Source organism: Oncorhynchus clarkii, unplaced genomic scaffold (genome assembly GCF_045791955.1).
Source record: "Oncorhynchus clarkii lewisi isolate Uvic-CL-2024 unplaced genomic scaffold, UVic_Ocla_1.0 unplaced_contig_4687_pilon_pilon, whole genome shotgun sequence".
In the NCBI taxonomy this organism is placed as follows: domain Eukaryota; kingdom Metazoa; phylum Chordata; class Actinopteri; order Salmoniformes; family Salmonidae; genus Oncorhynchus; species Oncorhynchus clarkii.
In genome coordinates this window covers 160,001-179,791 of record NW_027261111.1, presented here as the reverse complement: position 1 = coordinate 179,791, position 19,791 = coordinate 160,001, and the positions used below count along the sequence as shown (strand labels likewise).

Sequence of the window (19,791 nt, the reverse complement as noted above, 5' to 3'; positions counted from 1 at the left end):
ACAATCTTTAAGTCATACCACAGATTCTCAATTGGATTGAGGTCTGAGCTTTGACTAGGCCATTCCAAGACATTTAAATGTCTCCCTTTAAACCACTCGATTGTTGCTTTTGCAGTATGCTTAGGGTCATTGTCCTGCTGGAAGGTGAATCTCCGTCCCAGTCTCAAATCTCTGGAAGACTGAAACAGGTTTCCCTCAAGAATTTCCCTGTATTTAGCGCCGTCCATCATTCCTTCAATTCTGACTAGTGTCTGAGTCCCTGCCGATGAAAAACATCCCCACAACATGATGCTGCCACCACCATGCTTCATTGTGGGGATGGTTTTCTTGGGGTGATGAGCGGTGTTGGGTTTGCGCCAGACATAGCATTTTCCTTGATGGCCAAAAAATCAATTTTAGTCTCATCTGACCAGAAAACCTTCTTCCATATGTTTGGGGAATCTCCCATGTGCCTTTTGGTGAACATCAAACGTGTTTACTTATTTTTTCTTTATGCAATGGCTTTTTTCTGGCCACTCTTCCGTAAAGCCCAGCTCTGTGGAGTGCACGGTTTAAAGTGGTCCTATGAACAGATACTCCAATCTATGCTGTGGAGCTTTGCAGCTCCTTCAGGGTTATCTTTGGTCTCTTTGTTACCTCTCTGATTAATGCTCTCCTTGCCTGGTCTGTGAGTTTTGTTGGGCGGCCCTCTCTTGGCAGGTTTGTTGTGGTGCCATATTCTTTCCATTTTTTAATAATAGATGTAATGGTGTTCCTTGGGATGTTCAAAGTTTCGTATATTTTTTATAACCCAACCCTGATCTGTACTTCTCCACAACTTTGTCCCTGACCTGTTTGGAGAACTCCTTGGTCTTCATAGTGTCGCTTGCATGGTGGTGCCCCTTTCTTAGTGGTGTTGCAGACTCTGGGGCCTTTCAGAACAGTTGTATATATACTGAGATCATGTGACACTTAAATTAAGTCCACCTGTGTGCACTCTAATTATGTTACTTCTGAAGGTAATTGGTTGCACCAGATCTTATTTAGGGGCTTCATAGCAAAGGGGTTGAATACATATGCATAAACCACTTTTCAGTTTATTTTTGATTTTGTTTAAACAAGTTATTTTTTAAATTTCACTTCACCAATTTGGACTATTTTGTGTATGTCCATTACATGAAATCCAAATAAAATCCATTTCAAGTACAGGTTGTTATGCAACAAAATAGGAAAAACCGCAAGGGGGATGGATACTTTTGCAAGGCACTGTACAAGCCCCCTCCCCCCCCCCCTTGGAAAGTCGGATTATGACTCTATACTCCTGCTTCCAGATTACAAACAAAAGCTCAAACAGGAAGTACCTTGCGCTCCTTAGAAAAATGGTCGGCTGAAGGAGAGGCTGTGTTGCTTCAGGCGTCTGTTTCTCAAACTAGACACTCTAATGTACTTGTCCTTTTGCTCAGTTGTGCACCGGGGCCTCCCACTCCTCTTTCTATTCTGTTTAGAACCCGTTTGTGTCATTCTGTGAAGGGAGTAGGAGAAAGCGTTGTATCAGATCGTCAGTTCCTTGGCAATTTCTCGCATGGAATAGCCTTCATTTCTCAGAACAAGAATAGACTGCCGTATTTTCAGAAGAAAGTTATTTGTTTCTAGCCATTTTGAGCCTGTAATCGAACCCACAAATGCTGATGCTCTAGATACTCAACTAGTCTAAGGAAGGTCAGTATTATTGCTTCTTTAATCAGACCAACAGTTTTCAGCTCTGCTAACAAAATTGCAAAAGGGGTTTTCTAATGATCAATTAGCCTTTTAAAATGATAAACTCGGATTAGCTAACCCAACGCGCCATCAGAACAAGGTCACTTTCAGAGCAACACTCTCCTCCTCTCAAACGTTTGTTTGTGGACCTCAATGAACAACACATCAGCTGTGTGTGACCAAGCGAGAGAAAAAAACACAGCCTACATCGTTGTCCCCATATTAGCTAAAGTAACATCCTAGTCATAGCTAACAGAACAAATGCGTTAGTAAACCCGTTACAACCATGCAGTAACCGTGTATAATCAGTAAGCAGATACACCGGCGGGCTCCGGTGGCATTCAATTAATAAAACCAAAAGCTTACCTTGACTTGGAAAAGTTCCAGTGTTGTGTTGGATAGTCATAGCCAGCTAGCTAACATAGCATTCCTCTGTTTGAGCAGGGTGTTTGAATAACTAAACTGCATTTACTAGCTAAATGAGTGAAACTTATAGTGGATTACTACATTTCTCTTTCTTCTCCTTCATTTTTAAAGAAATTAAGTTGTTCTAAACTGTTCAATTATTGACTTTCTCTCTGAGTCAACTACTCGCCACATTTGATGCACTGCAGTGCTAGCTAGCTGTAGCTTATGCTTTCAGTACTAGGTTATTTCTCTGATCCTTTGATTGGGTGGACAACATGTCAGGTCATGCTGCAAGAGCTCTGATAGTTTGGAAGATGGCCTCTGGAAGTTGTCATAATTACTGAGTAAGTCTATGGAAGGGGGTGAGAACCATGAGCCTCCTGGGATTTGTATTGAAGTCAATGTACCAAGAGGAGGACGGAAGCTAGCTGTCCTCCGGCAACACCGTGGCTCTACCCTACAGAGTGCTGTTGAGGCTATTTGTTTAACCTTTATGTAACTTGGCAAGTCAGTTAAGAACAATTTCTTAGTTTTCAATGACAGGCTACCCTGACCAAACCCTCCTCTAACCCGGACTATGCTGAGCCAATGACCCCATAAGCAAATTATGTTTTTCGAAAAGGATAAAAAATGAAAAGCTGAAATATCCTGAGTCAATAAGTATTAAAGCCCATTGTTATGGTAAGCCTAAATAAGTCCAGGAGTAAAAATGTGCTTAACAAGTCACATAATAAGTTGCATGGACTCACTCTGTGTGCAATAATAGTGTTTAACATTATTTTTGAATGACTAGCTCATCTCTGCATCTCTGTACATCTCTGTACATACAATTATCTGTAAGGTCGAGCAGTGAATTTCAAACACAGATTCAACCATAATGATCAGGGAGGTTTTTTTAATGCCTCGCAATGAAGGGCACCTATTGGTAGATGGGTAAACATATCAAAAGCAGATACTGAATATCCATTTGAGCATAGTGAAGTTATTAATTACACTTTAGATGGTATATGAATACACACAGTCACTACAAAAGTTACAGGCATCCTTCCTAACTCAGTTGCCGGAGAGGAAGGAAACCACTCAGGGATTTCACTGTGAAGCCAATGGTGACTTTAAAACAGTTACAGAGTTGAATGGCTGTGATAGGAGAAAACTGAGTATGGATAAACAACACTGTAGTTACTCCATAATACTAAACTAAATGACAGATTGAAAATAAGGAAGCCTGTACAACAACAAAAACACATTCAAAACATGCATCTTGTTTGCAACAAGGCACTAAAATAATCCTGCATAAAAATGTGGCAAAGCAATTCACTTTTTGTCCTGAATACAAAGTGTTATCAATACAACACAACACATTACTGAGTACCTCTTTCCATATTTTCAAGCATAGTGGTGGCTGCATCATGTTATGGGTATGCTTGTAATCATTAAGGACTGGAGAGTATTTTGGGATAAAATAAATTCACGGAAAGGAGCTAAGCACATACAAAATCATAGAGGAACACCTGGTTTCCACCAGACACTGGGAGATGAATTAACCTTTCATTAGGATAATAACCTAAAACACAAGGCCACATCTTGCTTACCAAGAAGACTACTTACAGTTTGGACTTAATTGGACTTAATTCTGATGGAAAATCTATGGCAAAACTCTAAAATGGCTTTAAGTTTTTTTTAAGAATAATATGATACAATCCAGCTATTCAAAGCTCATAGAAACTTACCCAGGAAGTCTCACAGCTGTAATCACGGCCAAATGTGATTCTAACATGTATTGACGGATGGGTGTAGATTGGTGAGAATTATATTTTATTTATTAATTTTGAACTCTTATTCCACATACCAAAATGTGGAATAAGTCTAGGGGTATGAATACTTTCTAAAGGCAGTGTAAATGCTGGTTAACTAAACATGTGAAGACCTCCCTCCATCCCTCACTGACACACTTACACACACACTCACACTAACACCCGGACACATACACTCACACACACACACACACACACACACACACACCACCACACACTCACCACCACACACACACTAACATGAACCCACAACTTATTCTGATGCCATACCGTTGATTATTATTATTATCATTATTATTATCATAATTATTATCATTATTACCATTATCATTGTTATGATTATTATCATTATCATTGTTATTATTATTATAATTATGATCACTATTATGAACATTATTATTATTAATAGTATCGTTGTTATTATTATAATTATGATCACTATTATGAACATTATTATTATTAATAGTATCGTTGGAATTAAAATTATCATCATTATTATTATCATTATTATCATTACTATTGTTATTATCATTTTTATTATGATTTATTATCATTATCATTATTATTATCTTAATTATCATAATTATTATTAATATTATCATTATTATCATTATTATTATTTATATTATCATTATCATTATTAATATTATCATTATTACTGTTGTTATTATCATTATTATCATTACTATTGTTATTATCATTGTCATCATTACTATTGTTATTATCATTATTATTATTAATATTATCATTATTATTATCATTATTATTAATATTATCATTATTATTATCATTATTTACATTATATGTTCATTATTATTATCATAATTATCATTAATATTATCATTATTATCGTTATATTATCATTATTATCATAATTATTATTAATATTATCATTATTATCGTTATATTATCATTATTGTCATCATTATTATTATTATATTATCATTATTATTATATTATCATTATTATAATTATTTATATTATTATTTTATTATTAATAATATATAAGTATCATTATTGTTATTTATAATATTATTATTATTATTTTGATCATTGGTGTTATTATCATTATTATTATTAATATATTATCATTATTAATATTATCATTATTATTATTATTATCATTATTAATATTATCATTATCATTATTAATATTATCATTATCATTATTCATACTAATATTATTATTATTATCATTATTATTATCATCATTTATCATTATCTATATTATTATTTATATACCAGTCATTATTTTCTGCTACCAGTCTCACTTTCAAGAAATCCCTTTATATGCCAGTATCCCTGCATATATGTCCATATCTACCTCAATACTCCAGTATCCCTGCCTATATGTCCATATCTACCTCAATACTCCAGTATCCCTGTCTATATGTCCATATCTACCTCAATACTCCAGTATCCCTGTCTATATGTCCATATCTACCTCAATACTCCAGTATCCCTGCCTATATGTCCATATCTACCTCAATACTCCAGTATCCCTGCCTATATGTCCATATCTACCTCAATACTCCAGTATCCCTGCCTATATGTCCATATCTACCTCAATACTCCAGTATCCCTGCCTATATGTCCATATCTACCTCAATACTCCAGTATCCCTGCCTATATGTCCATATCTACCTCAATACGCCAGTATCCCTGCCTATATGTCCATATCTACCTCAATACTCCAGTATCCCTGCCTATACTCCAGTATCCCTGCCTATATGTCCTTATCTACCTCAATACTCCAGTATCCCCGCCTATACTCCAGTATCCCTGCCTATAAGTCCATATCTACCTCAATACTCCAGTATCCCTGCCTATATGTCCTTATCTACCTCAATACTCCAGTATCCCTGCCTATATGCCCATATCTACCTCAATACTCCAGTATCCCTGCCTATATGTCCATATCTACCTCAATACTCCAGTATCCCTGCCTATATGTCCATATCTACCTCAATACTCCAGTATCCCCGCCTATATGCCCATATCTACCTCAATACTCCAGTATCCCCGCCTATATGTCCATATCTACCTCAATACGCCAGTATCCCTGCCTATATGTCCATATCTACCTCAATACTCCAGTATCCCCGCCTATACTCCAGTATCCCTGCCTATATGTCCATATCTACCTCAATACTCCAGTATCCCTGCCTATATGTCCATATCTACCTCAATACTCCAGTATCCCTGCCTATATGTCCATATCTACCTCAATACTCCAGTATCCCTGTCTATGTGTCCATATCTACCTCAATACTCCAGTATCCCTGCCTATATGTCCTTATCTACCTCAATACGCCAGTATCCCTGCCTATATGTCCATATCTACCTCAATACTCCAGTATCCCTGCCTATATGCCCATATCTACCTCAATACGCCAGTATCCCTGCCTATATGTCCTTATCTACCTCAATACGCCAGTATCCCTGCCTATATGTCCTTATCTACCTCAATACGCCAGTATCCCTGCCTATATGCCCATATCTACCTCAATACGCCAGTATCCCTGCCTATATGTCCATATCTACCTCAATACTCCAGTATCCCTGCCTATATGTCCTTATCTACCTCAATACGCCAGTATCCCTGCCTATATGTCCATATCTACCTCAATACTCCAGTATCCCTGCCTATATGCCCATATCTACCTCAATACGCCAGTATCCCTGCCTATATGTCCTTATCTACCTCAATACGCCAGTATCCCTGCCTATATGTCCTTATCTACCTCAATACTCCAGTATCCCTGCCTATATGTCCTTATCTACCTCAATACGCCAGTATCCCTGCCTATATGTCCTTATCTACCTCAATACTCCAGTATCCCTGCCTATATGTCCATATCTACCTCAATACTCCAGTATCCCTGCCTATATGTCCATATCTACCTCAATACGCCAGTATCCCTGCCTATATGTCCATATCTACCTCAATACTCCAGTATCCCTGCCTATATGCCCATATCTACCTCAATACTCCAGTATCCCTGCCTATATGTCCATATCTACCTCAATACTCCAGTATCCCTGCCTATATGCCCATATCTACCTCAATACGCCAGTATCCCTGCCTATATGTCCTTATCTACCTCAATACGCCAGTATCCCTGCCTATATGTCCTTATCTACCTCAATACTCCAGTATCCCTGCCTATATGTCCTTATCTACCTCAATACGCCAGTATCCCTGCCTATATGTCCTTATCTACCTCAATACTCCAGTATCCCTGCCTATATGTCCATATCTACCTCAATACTCCAGTATCCCTGCCTATATGTCCATATCTACCTCAATACGCCAGTATCCCTGCCTATATGTCCATATCTACCTCAATACTCCAGTATCCCTGCCTATATGCCCATATCTACCTCAATACTCCAGTATCCCTGCCTATATGTCCATATCTACCTCAATACTCCAGTATCCCTGCCTATATGTCCATATCTACCTCAATACTCCAGTATCCCTGCCTACATGTCCATATCTACCTCAATACTCCATTACCCCTGCACATTGTAAATGTGGTACTGGCAGTGACCTTGTATAAAGCTTCCTCTCTGAGCTAGTGAGGCACTGAACACTGAGCCAGTATAAAGCTTCATCTCTGAGCTAGTGAGGTACTGAACACTGAGCCAGTATAAAGCTTCCTCTTTAATTTCTTATTTCTAATGTTTTTATTTTTAGTTATAATATTTTGATATTGATTACTGCACTGTTGGGTAGGGCTCGCAAGTTAAGCATTTCACTGTACTTATGCACGTGACAATAAAACGTGTGCACGTGACAATCAAATGTGTGCACGTAGCCTCCCGGGTGGTGCAGTGGTCTAGGGCGCCTGCATCGCAGTGCTAGCTGTACCACCAGAGACTCTGGGTTCGAGCCCAGGCTCTGTCGCAGCCGGCCGCGACCGGGAGGTCCATGGAGCGATGCACAATTGGCCTAGCGTTGTTCGTGTTAGGGGAGGGTTTGGCCGGTATCCTTGTCTCATCGCGGACTAGCGACTCCTGTGGTGGGCACGGTGCAGTGCACGCTAACCAGGTCGCCAGGTGCACAGTGTTTCCTCCGGCACATTGGCGCGGCTGGCTTCCGGGTTGGATGCGCGGCTGTGTTAAGAAGCAGTGCGGCTTGGTTGGGTTGTGTATCGGAGGACGCATGACCTTCAACCTTCGTCTCTCCCGAGCCAGTACGGGAGTTGTAGCGATGAGACAAGATCATAACTACTAACAATTGGATACCATAAATAGGGGGTAAAATTCAAAATAAATGTAACTAATTATTATTATTTTTTAACGTGTGCACGTGACAATAAAAGCGCACGTTTTTGTTCCTAGTGAATTCTATCCAACTCCTAGAAATAGAATGAGTAGAAAGGGGAAAAAGCCCGTCTGACCACGGCATTTTGACAGGTAAACTCATAGACATTCTATTTCTACGCTCCTTTAGAAAAGGGACTGTGGACTTGGCACATGAAGACATGATGTTATAATTGTAACGCCCAGACTTGATATACAGACATACTGTAAACTGGGATCATTGTAGATTTATTGGCTGGTTGGCTACATTGTGAAAAGTGGCCATCTGAGAACACAGCAAGACAGTCACAACACAACACTGTACAAGGCCCTCGGACAGCTTTATATACATCTAATGGGCCAAGGCACACACTTCAAAAAGGGGAAAACACATAAACACTGGAGTAGAGTTTGATCTCTGAGAACACACACACTCACACACACACACACACACCACACACTCACCATACACTCACACTCACTCACCACACACACACTCACCACACACACTCTCACCACACACACACTCTCACACACACACCACACACTCACACACACAATCACACACACTCACCACACACACTCAACACACCATACAACCACACTTTTTATTTTTCACAGTGGAGCTGCTGGTGGTTTTAGCAGCCGGCTCCTCAGTGGCTCCCTGCTCCTGGAGGTGGTTGAGGAGCCCCCTGTGGTCCAGTGGAGAGGGGCTGCTGTGTGGTGACATGTCCCCTGACCCTGACCTCTTCTTTGGTGCTGTTGACTGGCCTGGGCCAAGGTCTAGGACCACTCTCCCCACCCCAACCCCCGCCTCACCCCCAACCTCTACCATCACCACACCCCCAGCACCTGAGATGACGTCTGGTGCTGAAGCCGACGCTCTCTGCTGGGCCTCCATCTCAGACAGGCTGTAGGCCAGGGCCATCTGGAGATCTTCATCATCATCCTCTTCCTCCCTGGGGACGTCAGGGTAGTGGAAGTAGGGGGCTGAGCTGAAGGAGCGCTGGGCCATAGACCGGGGGCCGGAGATGGGTCGGTGTGGATGGGTCTGGGTCTGGAGCTCCACAGGTAACGCCCTCTCTGCCTGCTGCTGAAGGTGTTGCCTGGGAGTCTGTGAGGGTTGACTAGGGGGCAGGTGGTCTCTCTTGCTGAGCTCCAGAGCCAAGGCCAACTCATCCTCCACACCTGGGGGAAAGGAGGGGGACAGGAGGGGGTTAGGAGGGGGACAGGAGGGGTTAGGAGGGTGACAGGAGGAAGAATAACCCAGACACAGCTAGTCAGGAACAGTTGACAAGGGACTGGATGAGGGGAGGGAGGGAGGGACACAGGGTGGATGGATTACCATTGATGAGCACCGTCTTCAAGACCCCGTCTTCCTCGATCTCTGTTCTCTCCTGACCGTTTTCTTTGATCCTGTTGACAAGAACAGTCAGTCACCGCCCATATCATCATATTTAGGGAACCAGTAAACATGTTTCCCTCACATGACCATGCAGAGACACAAACACTGGAACAAATGGGACCATTTGTTTTACACTAAATAGGGTTTATGGTGCAAATTGGGATGCAGATTTACTGACTTCTTGGTGGCGGTGCGTTTGCCGTTGATGACACGCGTAGAGGTGGAGACAGACTTGAAATTTCCCATCCCTCCTCCGATGCTGTCCATCCAATCCATTCCAGCCATGGAGGACGAGGACGAGGTGAAGTCATGCACTGTGAAATAGGGAGGAAGAGGTGAATTCATGCACTGTGAAAGAGGGAGGAAGAGGAAGAGGTGAAGTAATGCACTGTGAAAGAGGGAAGAGAAGGAAGAGGTGAAGTCATGCACTGTGAAAGAGGGAGGAGGAGGAAGAGGTGAAGTCATGCATTGTGAAAGAGGGAGGAGGAGGAGGAAGAGGTGAAGTCATGCACTGTGAAGGAGGAAGGAGGAGGAAGAGGTGAAGTCATGCACTGTGAAGGAGGGAGGAAGAGGTGAAGTCGTGCACTGTGAAGGAGGAAGGAGGAGGAAGAGGTGAAGTCATGCACTGTGAAGGAGAGAGGAAGAGGAAGAGGTGAAGTCATGCACCGTGAAGGAGGGAGGAAGAGGGGAAGTCATGCACCGTGAAGGAGGGAGGAGGAGGAAGAGGTGAAGTCATGCACCGTGAAGGAGGGAGGAGGAGGAAGAGGTGAAGTCATGCACTGTGAAGGAGGGAGGAAGAGGTGAAGTCATGCACTGTGAAAGAGGGAGGAGGACGAGGAAGAGGTGAAGTCGTGCACTGTGAAAGAAGCAGGAGGACGAGGAAGAGGTGAAGTCGTGCACTGTGTAAGAGGGAGGAGGACGAGGAAGAGGTGAAGTCGTGCACTGTGAAAGAGGGAGGAGGACGAGGAAGAGGTGAAGTCGTGCACTGTGAAAGAGGGAGGAGGACGAGGAAGAGGTGAAGTCGTGCACTGTGAAAGAGGGAGGAGGAGGAAGAGGTGAAGTCGTGCACTGTGAAAGAGGGAGGAGGAGGAGGAGGAGGAAGAGGTGAAGTCATGCACTGTGAAATAGGGAGGAATAGGTGAATTCATGCACTGTGAAAGAGGGAGGAGGAGGAGGAAGAGGTGAAGTCATGCACTGTGAAGGAGGGAGGAAGAGGGGAAGTCATGCACCGTGAAGGAGGGAGGAGGAGGAAGAGGTGAAGTCATGCACCGTGAAGGAGGGAGGAGGAGGAAGAGGTGAAGTCGTGCACTGTGAAGGAGGAAGGAGGAGGAAGAGGTGAAGTCATGCACTTTGAAATAGGGAGGAAGAGGTGAATTCATGCACTGTGAAAGAGGGAGGAAGAGGAAGAGGTGAAGTCATGCACTGTGAAAGAGGGAGGAGAAGGAAGAGGTGAAGTCATGCACTGTGAAAGAGGGAGGAGGAGGAAGAGGTGAAGTCATGCATTGTGAAAGAGGGAGGAGGAGGAGGAAGAGGTGAAGTCATGCACTGTGAAGGAGGAAGGCGGAGGAAGAGGTGAAGTCATGCACTGTGAAGGAGGGAGGAAGAGGTGAAGTCGTGCACTGTGAAGGAGGAAGGAGGAGGAAGAGGTGAAGTCATGCACTGTGAAGGAGGGAGGAAGAGGAAGAGGTGAAGTCATGCACCGTGAAGGAGGGAGGAAGAGGGGAAGTCATGCACCGTAAAGGAGGGAGGAGGAGGAAGAGGTGAAGTCATGCACCGTGAAGGAGGGAGGAGGAGGAAGAGGTGAAGTCGTGCACTGTGACGGAGGAAGGAGGAGGAAGAGGTGAAGTCATGCACTGTGAAGGAGGGAGGAAGAGGTGAAGTCATGCACCGTGAAGGAGGGAGGATGAGGTGAAGTCATGCACTGTGAAGGAGGACGAGGAAGAGGTGAAGTCATGCACCGTGAAGGAGGGAGGAAGAGGTGAAGTCATGCACTGTGAAGGAGGGAGGAAGAGGGGAAGTCATGCACCGTGAAGGAGGGAGGAGGAGGAAGAGGTGAAGTCATGCACTGTGAAGGAGGGAGGAAGAAGGGAAGTCATGCACCGTGAAGGAGGGAGGAGGAGGAAGAGGTGAAGTCATGCACTGTGAAGGAGGGAGGACGAGGACCAGTCAGATAAACTATACTGTGACTGGAGCTGATTGTATTGTGTTGTAACTGTGTAATAAATGTGTTAACTGTGTAATACATGTGTTAAAACCCTCTTATTATGGAATTGTGTCCCAAATGACACCCTGTTCTCTACATAGTGCACTAGTTTTGACCAGAGCCCTATCAGTGCAGTCTAACGTAGTGCACTACATAGGGAATAGGGTGACATTTGGGATCCAGTTATTGTTTTATTACGGACCTCCAGCAGAGGGGAAGGAGAAAAACCGGCTTGGGCCGAGCCTCGAAGTGCCAGGATGTCCATGGAAGCCACTGTGCATCCCACCTCCGAAGGCAAAGTCATCTGAGAGGACAGAGATAACAGAGAGACTATGAGGACAGAGATAACAGAGAGACTATGGGGACAGAGATAACAGAGAGACTATGGGGACAGTAACAACAGAGAGACTATGGGGACAGTGATAACAGAGAGACTATGAGGACAGTGATAACAGAGACACTGAGGACAGAGATAACAGAGACTATGAGGACAGAGATAACAGAGAGACTATGACGACAGAGATAACAGGGAGACTATGAGGACAGTTTTAACAGAGAGACTATGAGGACAGTGATAACAGAGAGACTATGAGGACAGTGATAACAGAGAGACTATGAGGACAATGATAACAGAGAGACTATGAGGACAGTGATAACAGAGAGACTAAGGACAGTGATAACAGAGAGACTATGAGGACAGTGATAACAGAGAGACTATGAGGACAGTGATAACAGAGAGACTATGAGGACAGTAACAACAGAGAGACTGAGGACAGTGATAACAGAGAAACTATGAGGACAGTGATAACAGAGAGACTATGAGGCCAGTAACAACAGAGAGACTATGAGGACAGTGATAACAGAGAGACTATGAGGACAGTGATAACAGAGAGACTATGAGGACAGTGATAACAGAGCGACTATGAGGACAGTGATAACAGAGAGACTATGAGGACAGTGATAACATAGAGACTATGAGGACAGTGATAACAGAGAGACTATGAGGACAGTGATAACAGAGAGACTATGAGGACAGTGATAACAGAGAGACTATGAGGACAGTGATAACTGAGAGACTATGAGGACAGTGATAACAGAGAGACTATGAGGACAGTGATAACAGAGAGACTATGAGGACAGTGATAACAGAGAGACTATGAGGACAGTGATAACAGAGAGACTATGAGGACAGTGATAACAGAGAGACTATGAGGACAGTGATAACAGAGAGACTGAGGACAGTGATAACAGAGAGACTATGAGGACAGTGATAACAGAGAGACTATGAGGACAGTGATAACAGGGAGGCTATGAGGACAGTGATAACAGAGAGACTATGAGGACAGTGATAACAGAGAGACTATGAGGACAGTGATAACAGAGAGACTATGAGGACAGTGATAACAGAGAGGCTATGAGGACAGTGATAACAGAGAGGCTATGAGGACAGTGATAACAGAGAGACTATGAGGACAGTGATAACAGAGACTATGAGGACAGTGATAACAGAGAGACTATGAGGACAGTGATAACAGAGAGGCTATGAGGACGAGGACAGTGATAACAGAGAGACTATGAGGACAGTGATAACAGAGAGACTATGAGGACAGTGATAACAGAGAGACTATGAGGACAGTGAGAACAGAGAGACTATGAGGACAGTGATAACAGAGAGACTATGAGGACAGTGATAACAGAGAGACTATGAGGACAGTGATAACAGAGAGACTATGAGGACAGTGATAACAGAGAGACTATGAGGACAGTGATAACAGAGAGACTATGAGGACAGTGATAACAGAGAGACTATGAGGACAGTGATAACAGAGAGACTATGAGGACAGTGATAACAGAGAGACTATGAGGACAGTGATAACAGAGAGACTATGAGGACAGTGATAACAGAGACACTATGAGGACAGTGATAACAGAGAGACTATGAGGACAGTGATAACAGAGAGACTATGAGGACAGTGATAACAGAGAGACTATGAGGACAGTGATAACAGAGAGACTATGGGGACAGTGATAACAGAGAGACTATGAGGACAGTGATAACAGGGAGACTATGAGGACAGTGATAACAGAGAGACTATGAGGACAGTGATAACAGAGAGACTATGTGGACAGTGATAACAGAGAGACTATGAGGACAGTGATAACAGAGAGACTGAGGACAGTGATAACAGAGAGACTATGAGGACAGAGATAACAGAGAGACTATGAGGACAGTGATAACAGAGAGACTATGAGGACAGTGATAACAGAGAGACTATGAGGACAGTGATAACAGAGAGACTATGAGGACAGAGATAACAGAGAGACTATGAGGACAGTGATAACAGAGAGACTATGAGGACAGTGATAACAGAGAGACTATGTGGACAGTGATAACAGAGAGACTATGAGGACAGTGATAACAGAGAGACTATGAGGACAGTGATAACAGAGAGACTATGAGGACAGCGATATCAGAGAGACTATGAGGACAGTGATAACAGAGAGACTATGAGGACAGTGATAACAGAGACACTATGAGGACAGTGATAACAGAGAGACTATGAGGACAGTGATAACAGAGAGACTATGAGGACAGTGATAACAGAGAGACTATGAGGACAGAGATATCAGAGAGACTATGAGGACAGTGATAACAGAGAGACTATGAGGACAGTGATAACAGAGAGACTATGAGGACAGTGATAACAGAGAGACTATGAGGACAGAGATATCAGAGAGACTATGAGGACAGTGATAACAGAGAGACTATGAGGACAGTGATAACAGAGAGACTATGAGGACAGAGATATCAGAGAGACTATGAAACATAGAAGAAGCAGGTAGTGTTCTGCTTTGTGTGAACTGCTGCGATTCACCTACGGACTGGTTTCCCGGTCAGATTTAGCCTCGACTAAGGAACACATAAAGACGTAGGATATTGTTGAAGGACCGTAGGATATTGGTCAGACCCACCGAAGAAATTTGCAAAAGGATCCTGGCCTCCAAAGAATTCCTGAAACACTTCCTCTGGACTCCGGAATGTAAAGGTGAACCCTGGGAAGTCTTCTGGAGTGGGATGGCTACTGGAGCCTGGTGGGAGGGAGGGAGGGAGGGAGGGAGGGAGGGAGGGGATACATTTTGATTGATTAATAGGGACACTACCAACATTGTTGATCAAAAACAGAACAGAATAGAATAGATGATGTAATTGTAGACAACTCTATAAAATTTGACTTGCGTAAACCCCTGGTTCTATGAGAATACAGTGAGATGTCACTTATGGGATACATCTTAGGGCAGGGTCACAAGCTCAAAGTATCCAATCACAAAGCGTCTGTTGGAGACAGACAGGTCAAGTGGCGAATGAGGTGAACAGCTCTCCTCCATAAACAAAAGAGCCACAACGCCTGCCGATTGGTCATTCACGAACGTACCGCTCTTCCTTTTTTACGGGAAAAAGTGGTCACACATCTCACTCGTATTCTCACAGAACCACGTGTCCCTTATTATGGTGTATGGCCAATTCCCGTGACGCAGACCTGGTCTCCCGAAACCGGGGTAGTTCTAACAGCATCACCCCTCCGAACACTGAGGACGGTATACGCCAATGAAGGTGCAATTAATTGCAGGAGGTCGCCCAAGACACAAAGTCTTGGTCACTCTTGTGCCATCCAAGTAGGTGCTGGGCATAAACAGTGGAAACGGCCTTCTTTCGAAGAAGTAAATGGAGGCGGGTTGAAAGCATAAGCTCTAAGGCGAAACAATTGTAATTGCAAGGGTGTGATAACGCGTCCAAGTGCGAAGAGATCTATTATGGTGGCTGGACATTATGGGCTAAAAAATGTCAACATTTTAAATCTGGGTTTATAAATATCCGGATTCTGTAATCCTCTGTTTTGCTATTAGCACGATCAGATCTGATCTGGCTGTTTTTGAGACTTTTTTATTTATTTGTTATTTTTCAAAACATAATCGGATAGGATCATTCTGATCCAGATGTCACAATCTGGCCTTTCTGTGATTTGAACAGGCACCTCGCCATCTACTGGACAGGTTGTGTTACTACTTCTACACTGTCATAGGGAAACAGAGATGAGTAAACTACATGAATAAAGATACCTAGAATATAATAGAGCCTGCATATCCACTTATAAGTGTGTAGATGCATTTATTTGACACTTCTCAATATAACAACTGATCACATACCTATACTACAGTCAATTTAACATAAACCTTTGGGGGTGACATGTAGCCTAGTGGTTAGAGTGTTGGACTTGGAAACAAAAGGTTGCAAACTCAAATCCCCTGAGCTGACAAGGTACAAATCTGTGTTCTACCCCTGAACAAGGCAGTTAACCCACTGTTTGACTCACCTAGTTAAATAAAAATTCACATGTAAGAAACTGTTCTAAACTTCTGCACATTTCTTGGATTTAGTGCCCTTCATCTTTTCTAAATCCACCCTGAATTCACCCTTGGATCAAGATAATCCAGATTTTCAGCATCAAAACTATCCTAATGACTGTCTTTTGAATTTTGGTCAAAGGTCAGATTGGATGAACAAATCCTTACCCCTATCTGGAGGATCAGAAGCTTTCAGTTTTTTTTATTTCATATTTCAGTTATTTATTTATTTTTTCAATTTAAATTCTAACATTTAATCCTATCTGACCGCTGAAATCCGCGTAGGTAACTTTTGAAAAACTGGGCCGAGGGAATGGAATCTCCCCCATATAGGGGATTCCCTCTGGACAAAAAGTTTCACATTCAATACACCTGGGACTTGAGTCACGCATAGTAAAAGTAGGTATGCTCTGCTCCACAGAATAATCTTAACAGTAAGTCTGTGTAGACACAGAAGAGCGTGTGCCACCCTGGCGGTTGATGTACACCACAACAGTAGTCTGTGTGTGCCACCCTGGCGGTTGATGTACACCACAACAGTAGTCTGTGTAGACACAGAAGAGTGTGTGCCACCCTGGGGGTTGATGTATACCACAACAGTAGTCTGTGTAGACACAGAAGAGCGTGTGCCACCCTGGCGGTTGATGTACACCACAACAGTAGTCTGTGTATACACAGAGGAGCGTGTGCCACCCTGGCGGTTGATGTATACCACAACAGTAGTCTGTGTAGACACAGAGGAGCGTGTGCCACCCTGGCGGTTGATGTACACCACAACAGTAGTCTGTGTAGACACAGAAGAGCGTGTGCCACCCTGGCGGTTGATGTATACCACAACAGTAGTCTGTGTAGATACAGAAGAGCGTGTGCCACCCTGTGCCACCCTGGCAGTCGTATTGTCCGCCCCTTACAAGGATGTGACAAATTCAAAGGAAAGGGCAGAAAGTGTATCAATGCATTAAACACTGTCAGCAGTTCAAAGGTCATTTATATACGCGTGGCAGAGCTGTGGGGACCACAATTCGTTTATTGCTCTTCTCTCGCGAACTGCGCCCCCACCCTCTGAGTGACACATCTGTCGTCACCCCCTTTCCTTAATGACAGGGGGTGAAGAGCGGATGACAGCGGATGACGGGGGGGGGGGGGGGGTGACAGGGGAAGTGCCTGAAATGAAGATGGAGGGGCTCCTCCAGTGACGAAGAGCTGAGAGCTAGCTGACAGTTGCGCTGGCGTTGGTGTTGGACACAGACGAAGGGCAGCCACCCAACGCTGAAAGCCTCTCATTCTCAATAGTCCCTGTGGACACTACTGAGACGGTGGATACCATCAACCCCAGCACTCGGAGACACATTGTGAGCATGACGCAGCGCCCCCCTTGCAGAACAGGGCAAGGGCCATCCAATAGCCCAATAAGAGAGAGAATCCAGCCTAACGCCAGGTCTGGTTTGTCTTGAACTGTAGTTACGAGGAAAGGCGTGTCTCAAAGCGCTTGCTGCTGTGTAGGGGGGCAACGCAGGTAATTGACTATGTAGGCGGAGACTCTTGGTTCTCAGGGGCGGTAGTGCCGTCTCCACACACTTGCTGAACAAACAGGGAGTTGGTGCTAGCCTGAAGGGAACAGCGAACGTATTCGTAGGCTGTGCCTCAAAAAGGCAAACCTGAGAAACCTCCTGTTAAAATAAGCATTCTTGCATGTTGACTGAACTGAACCAGTCGCCTTGATGAATAGAGTGAGAGAGCACGTTGAAAGTAAGCATACGGATCTGGCTCTCTACCATTAATGGTAATGCTCTGATAGCCCCTTCGCTTAATCAACTGTTTGTTTTTTCCTGCTCTAGTATGCGAGCCGAGTCGCCAATCGCTGTTCAAATGAAAACTCTGTTGAAAACGGGTGGTTTCATAGCAGTGAACTGCAGTCTACATCCCTCTGTGACTGTGGACAAGACCCAGCGATGGACATGCGCTTCAAGACTCCAAATAGTCTAATGACTCTCGCACGCCAGGGGTGCCGGAACACCCTTCTGGTGACGTTAGAGAAAAGTTACCCCGTTATTTTCTATTTTTTGGTTCTGTGCTCTTGGCAAGCCGCATGGATGCGACAGATACTTATTTTTGTATCTGTCGGCGGTTGAAAGACTGGTATTTGGGGACGGTGATTGGTGGCGACTGAGGGAAGAGCTGGGGGGAGGGTTGAGTGAGTCTTCCCTGTGAGCAGATGCATAGAGATGAGGTGCTGAACAAGGGGTTTCAGAAGTATAGAAGTTGCCCCCTCCTTGCTTTGTGGAGGGTAGACAAAGTTGCCACGGTACCTAGGTCTACAGGGTAAGAAGTTTGAGGCTTCACCTTCAAACTTTTGTCGCATGGTAGCGTCAGAAGGCCCAAACAGTTTGTTAGCCGTGATAGCCTTTTCCTTGTCCGAGAGGCTGGGCAAGTTGAGCCCTTTGTGTGGTTATCTAGCCTTGCAGCTAGCTAGCCAAGTTAGCTAAAGTCTTTGCGGCAAGGGCTAACCAAGGCTCAATAGCTAGCCATGTGGCGTTAGCTAAACTGAGACTGACATTCAGCAGAGTTAACCTCACGGTCCTACATTCAGCAGAGTTAACCTCACGGTCCTACATTCAGCAGGTTAACCTCAAGGTCCTACATTCAGCAGAGTTAACCTCACGGTCCTACATTCAGCAGAGTTAACCTCACGGTCCTACATTCAGCAGGTTAACCTCAAGGTCCTACATTCAGCAGAGTTAACCTCACGGTCCTACATTCAGCAGAGTTAACCTCATGGTCCTACATTCAGCAGAGTTAACCTCATGGTCCTACATTCAGCAGAGTTAACCTCACGGTCCTACATTCAGCAGAGTTAACCTCACGGTCCTACATTCAGCAGTGTTAACCTCACGGTCCTACATTCAGCAGTGTTAACCTCACGGTCCTACATTCAGCAGCGTTAACCTCACGGTTCCTCTGATAATGGTTCAGTAGGAAGACAGGAATCTAGTCGTGCTAAGGGGAGTTTTTTTAGTGAACGCAGTCACTTCCGCAAGGAAGACAGGCGAGAATGACCAGTTGGCGAACGAGTGGCTCCCTTTACGGAGGAGAGGGGCTAACCTCATTCGACACTTGACCAGTCTTTCTCCAACAGACGCTGTGTGATTGCATACTTGGAGCTTGTGACTCGTCCTAAGGCGTATCCCATAAGGGATACCTCGAAACGTGTTTTAGAAACAGAATCACAAGAGATAGAGCAGATAAGATTCCTTCACCTGTGTTGTTGGGAATTCGGTCTTTGCCATAGGTATCATACGCCTCTCGTTTTCTCCCTGTAAAGATAAGGAGACGTATTCTCACTGTTGTTAAACACGAAGTCCACAGAACAGTGGAGAAGGGGTAATAATTAGGTTAATTATAGGTTTAAACCAGGTTGAGGTTTGTCTTACGGTCTGACAGAACTTCATAGGCCTCAGCCAGCTCCTTAAACTTCCCCTCTGCCTCCTCCTTGTTGTCTGGGTTCTTGTCCG

At 44.0% G+C, this 19,791-nt stretch overlaps 1 protein-coding gene across 4 annotated transcripts in view; it reads right to left on the bottom strand.

The window, feature by feature from the left end:
• The window catches only part of LOC139404886 (dnaJ homolog subfamily B member 6-like), a 55,985-nt gene that overhangs the window by 10,269 nt on the left and 25,925 nt on the right, over positions 1-19,791 (bottom strand). For 2 of the 4 annotated variants that reach the window (XM_071147421.1, XM_071147422.1), the window contains exons 3-9: positions 19,711-19,791; positions 19,537-19,593; positions 14,849-14,965; positions 12,078-12,179; positions 9,851-9,986; positions 9,613-9,683; positions 9,120-9,455 (exon numbers count right to left, since the gene is read on the bottom strand). The exon at positions 19,711-19,791 is cut by the window's right edge and continues 29 nt beyond it. In XM_071147421.1, the coding sequence (XP_071003522.1) occupies positions 9,120-9,455; positions 9,613-9,683; positions 9,851-9,986; positions 12,078-12,179; positions 14,849-14,965; positions 19,537-19,593; positions 19,711-19,791 (900 nt within the window). Of the gene's footprint in view, positions 1-7,646; positions 9,456-9,612; positions 9,684-9,850; positions 9,987-12,077; positions 12,180-14,848; positions 14,966-19,536; positions 19,594-19,710 lie in introns of those variants that run through there. The other 2 variants (XM_071147420.1, XM_071147419.1) reach the window with 2 other exon arrangements.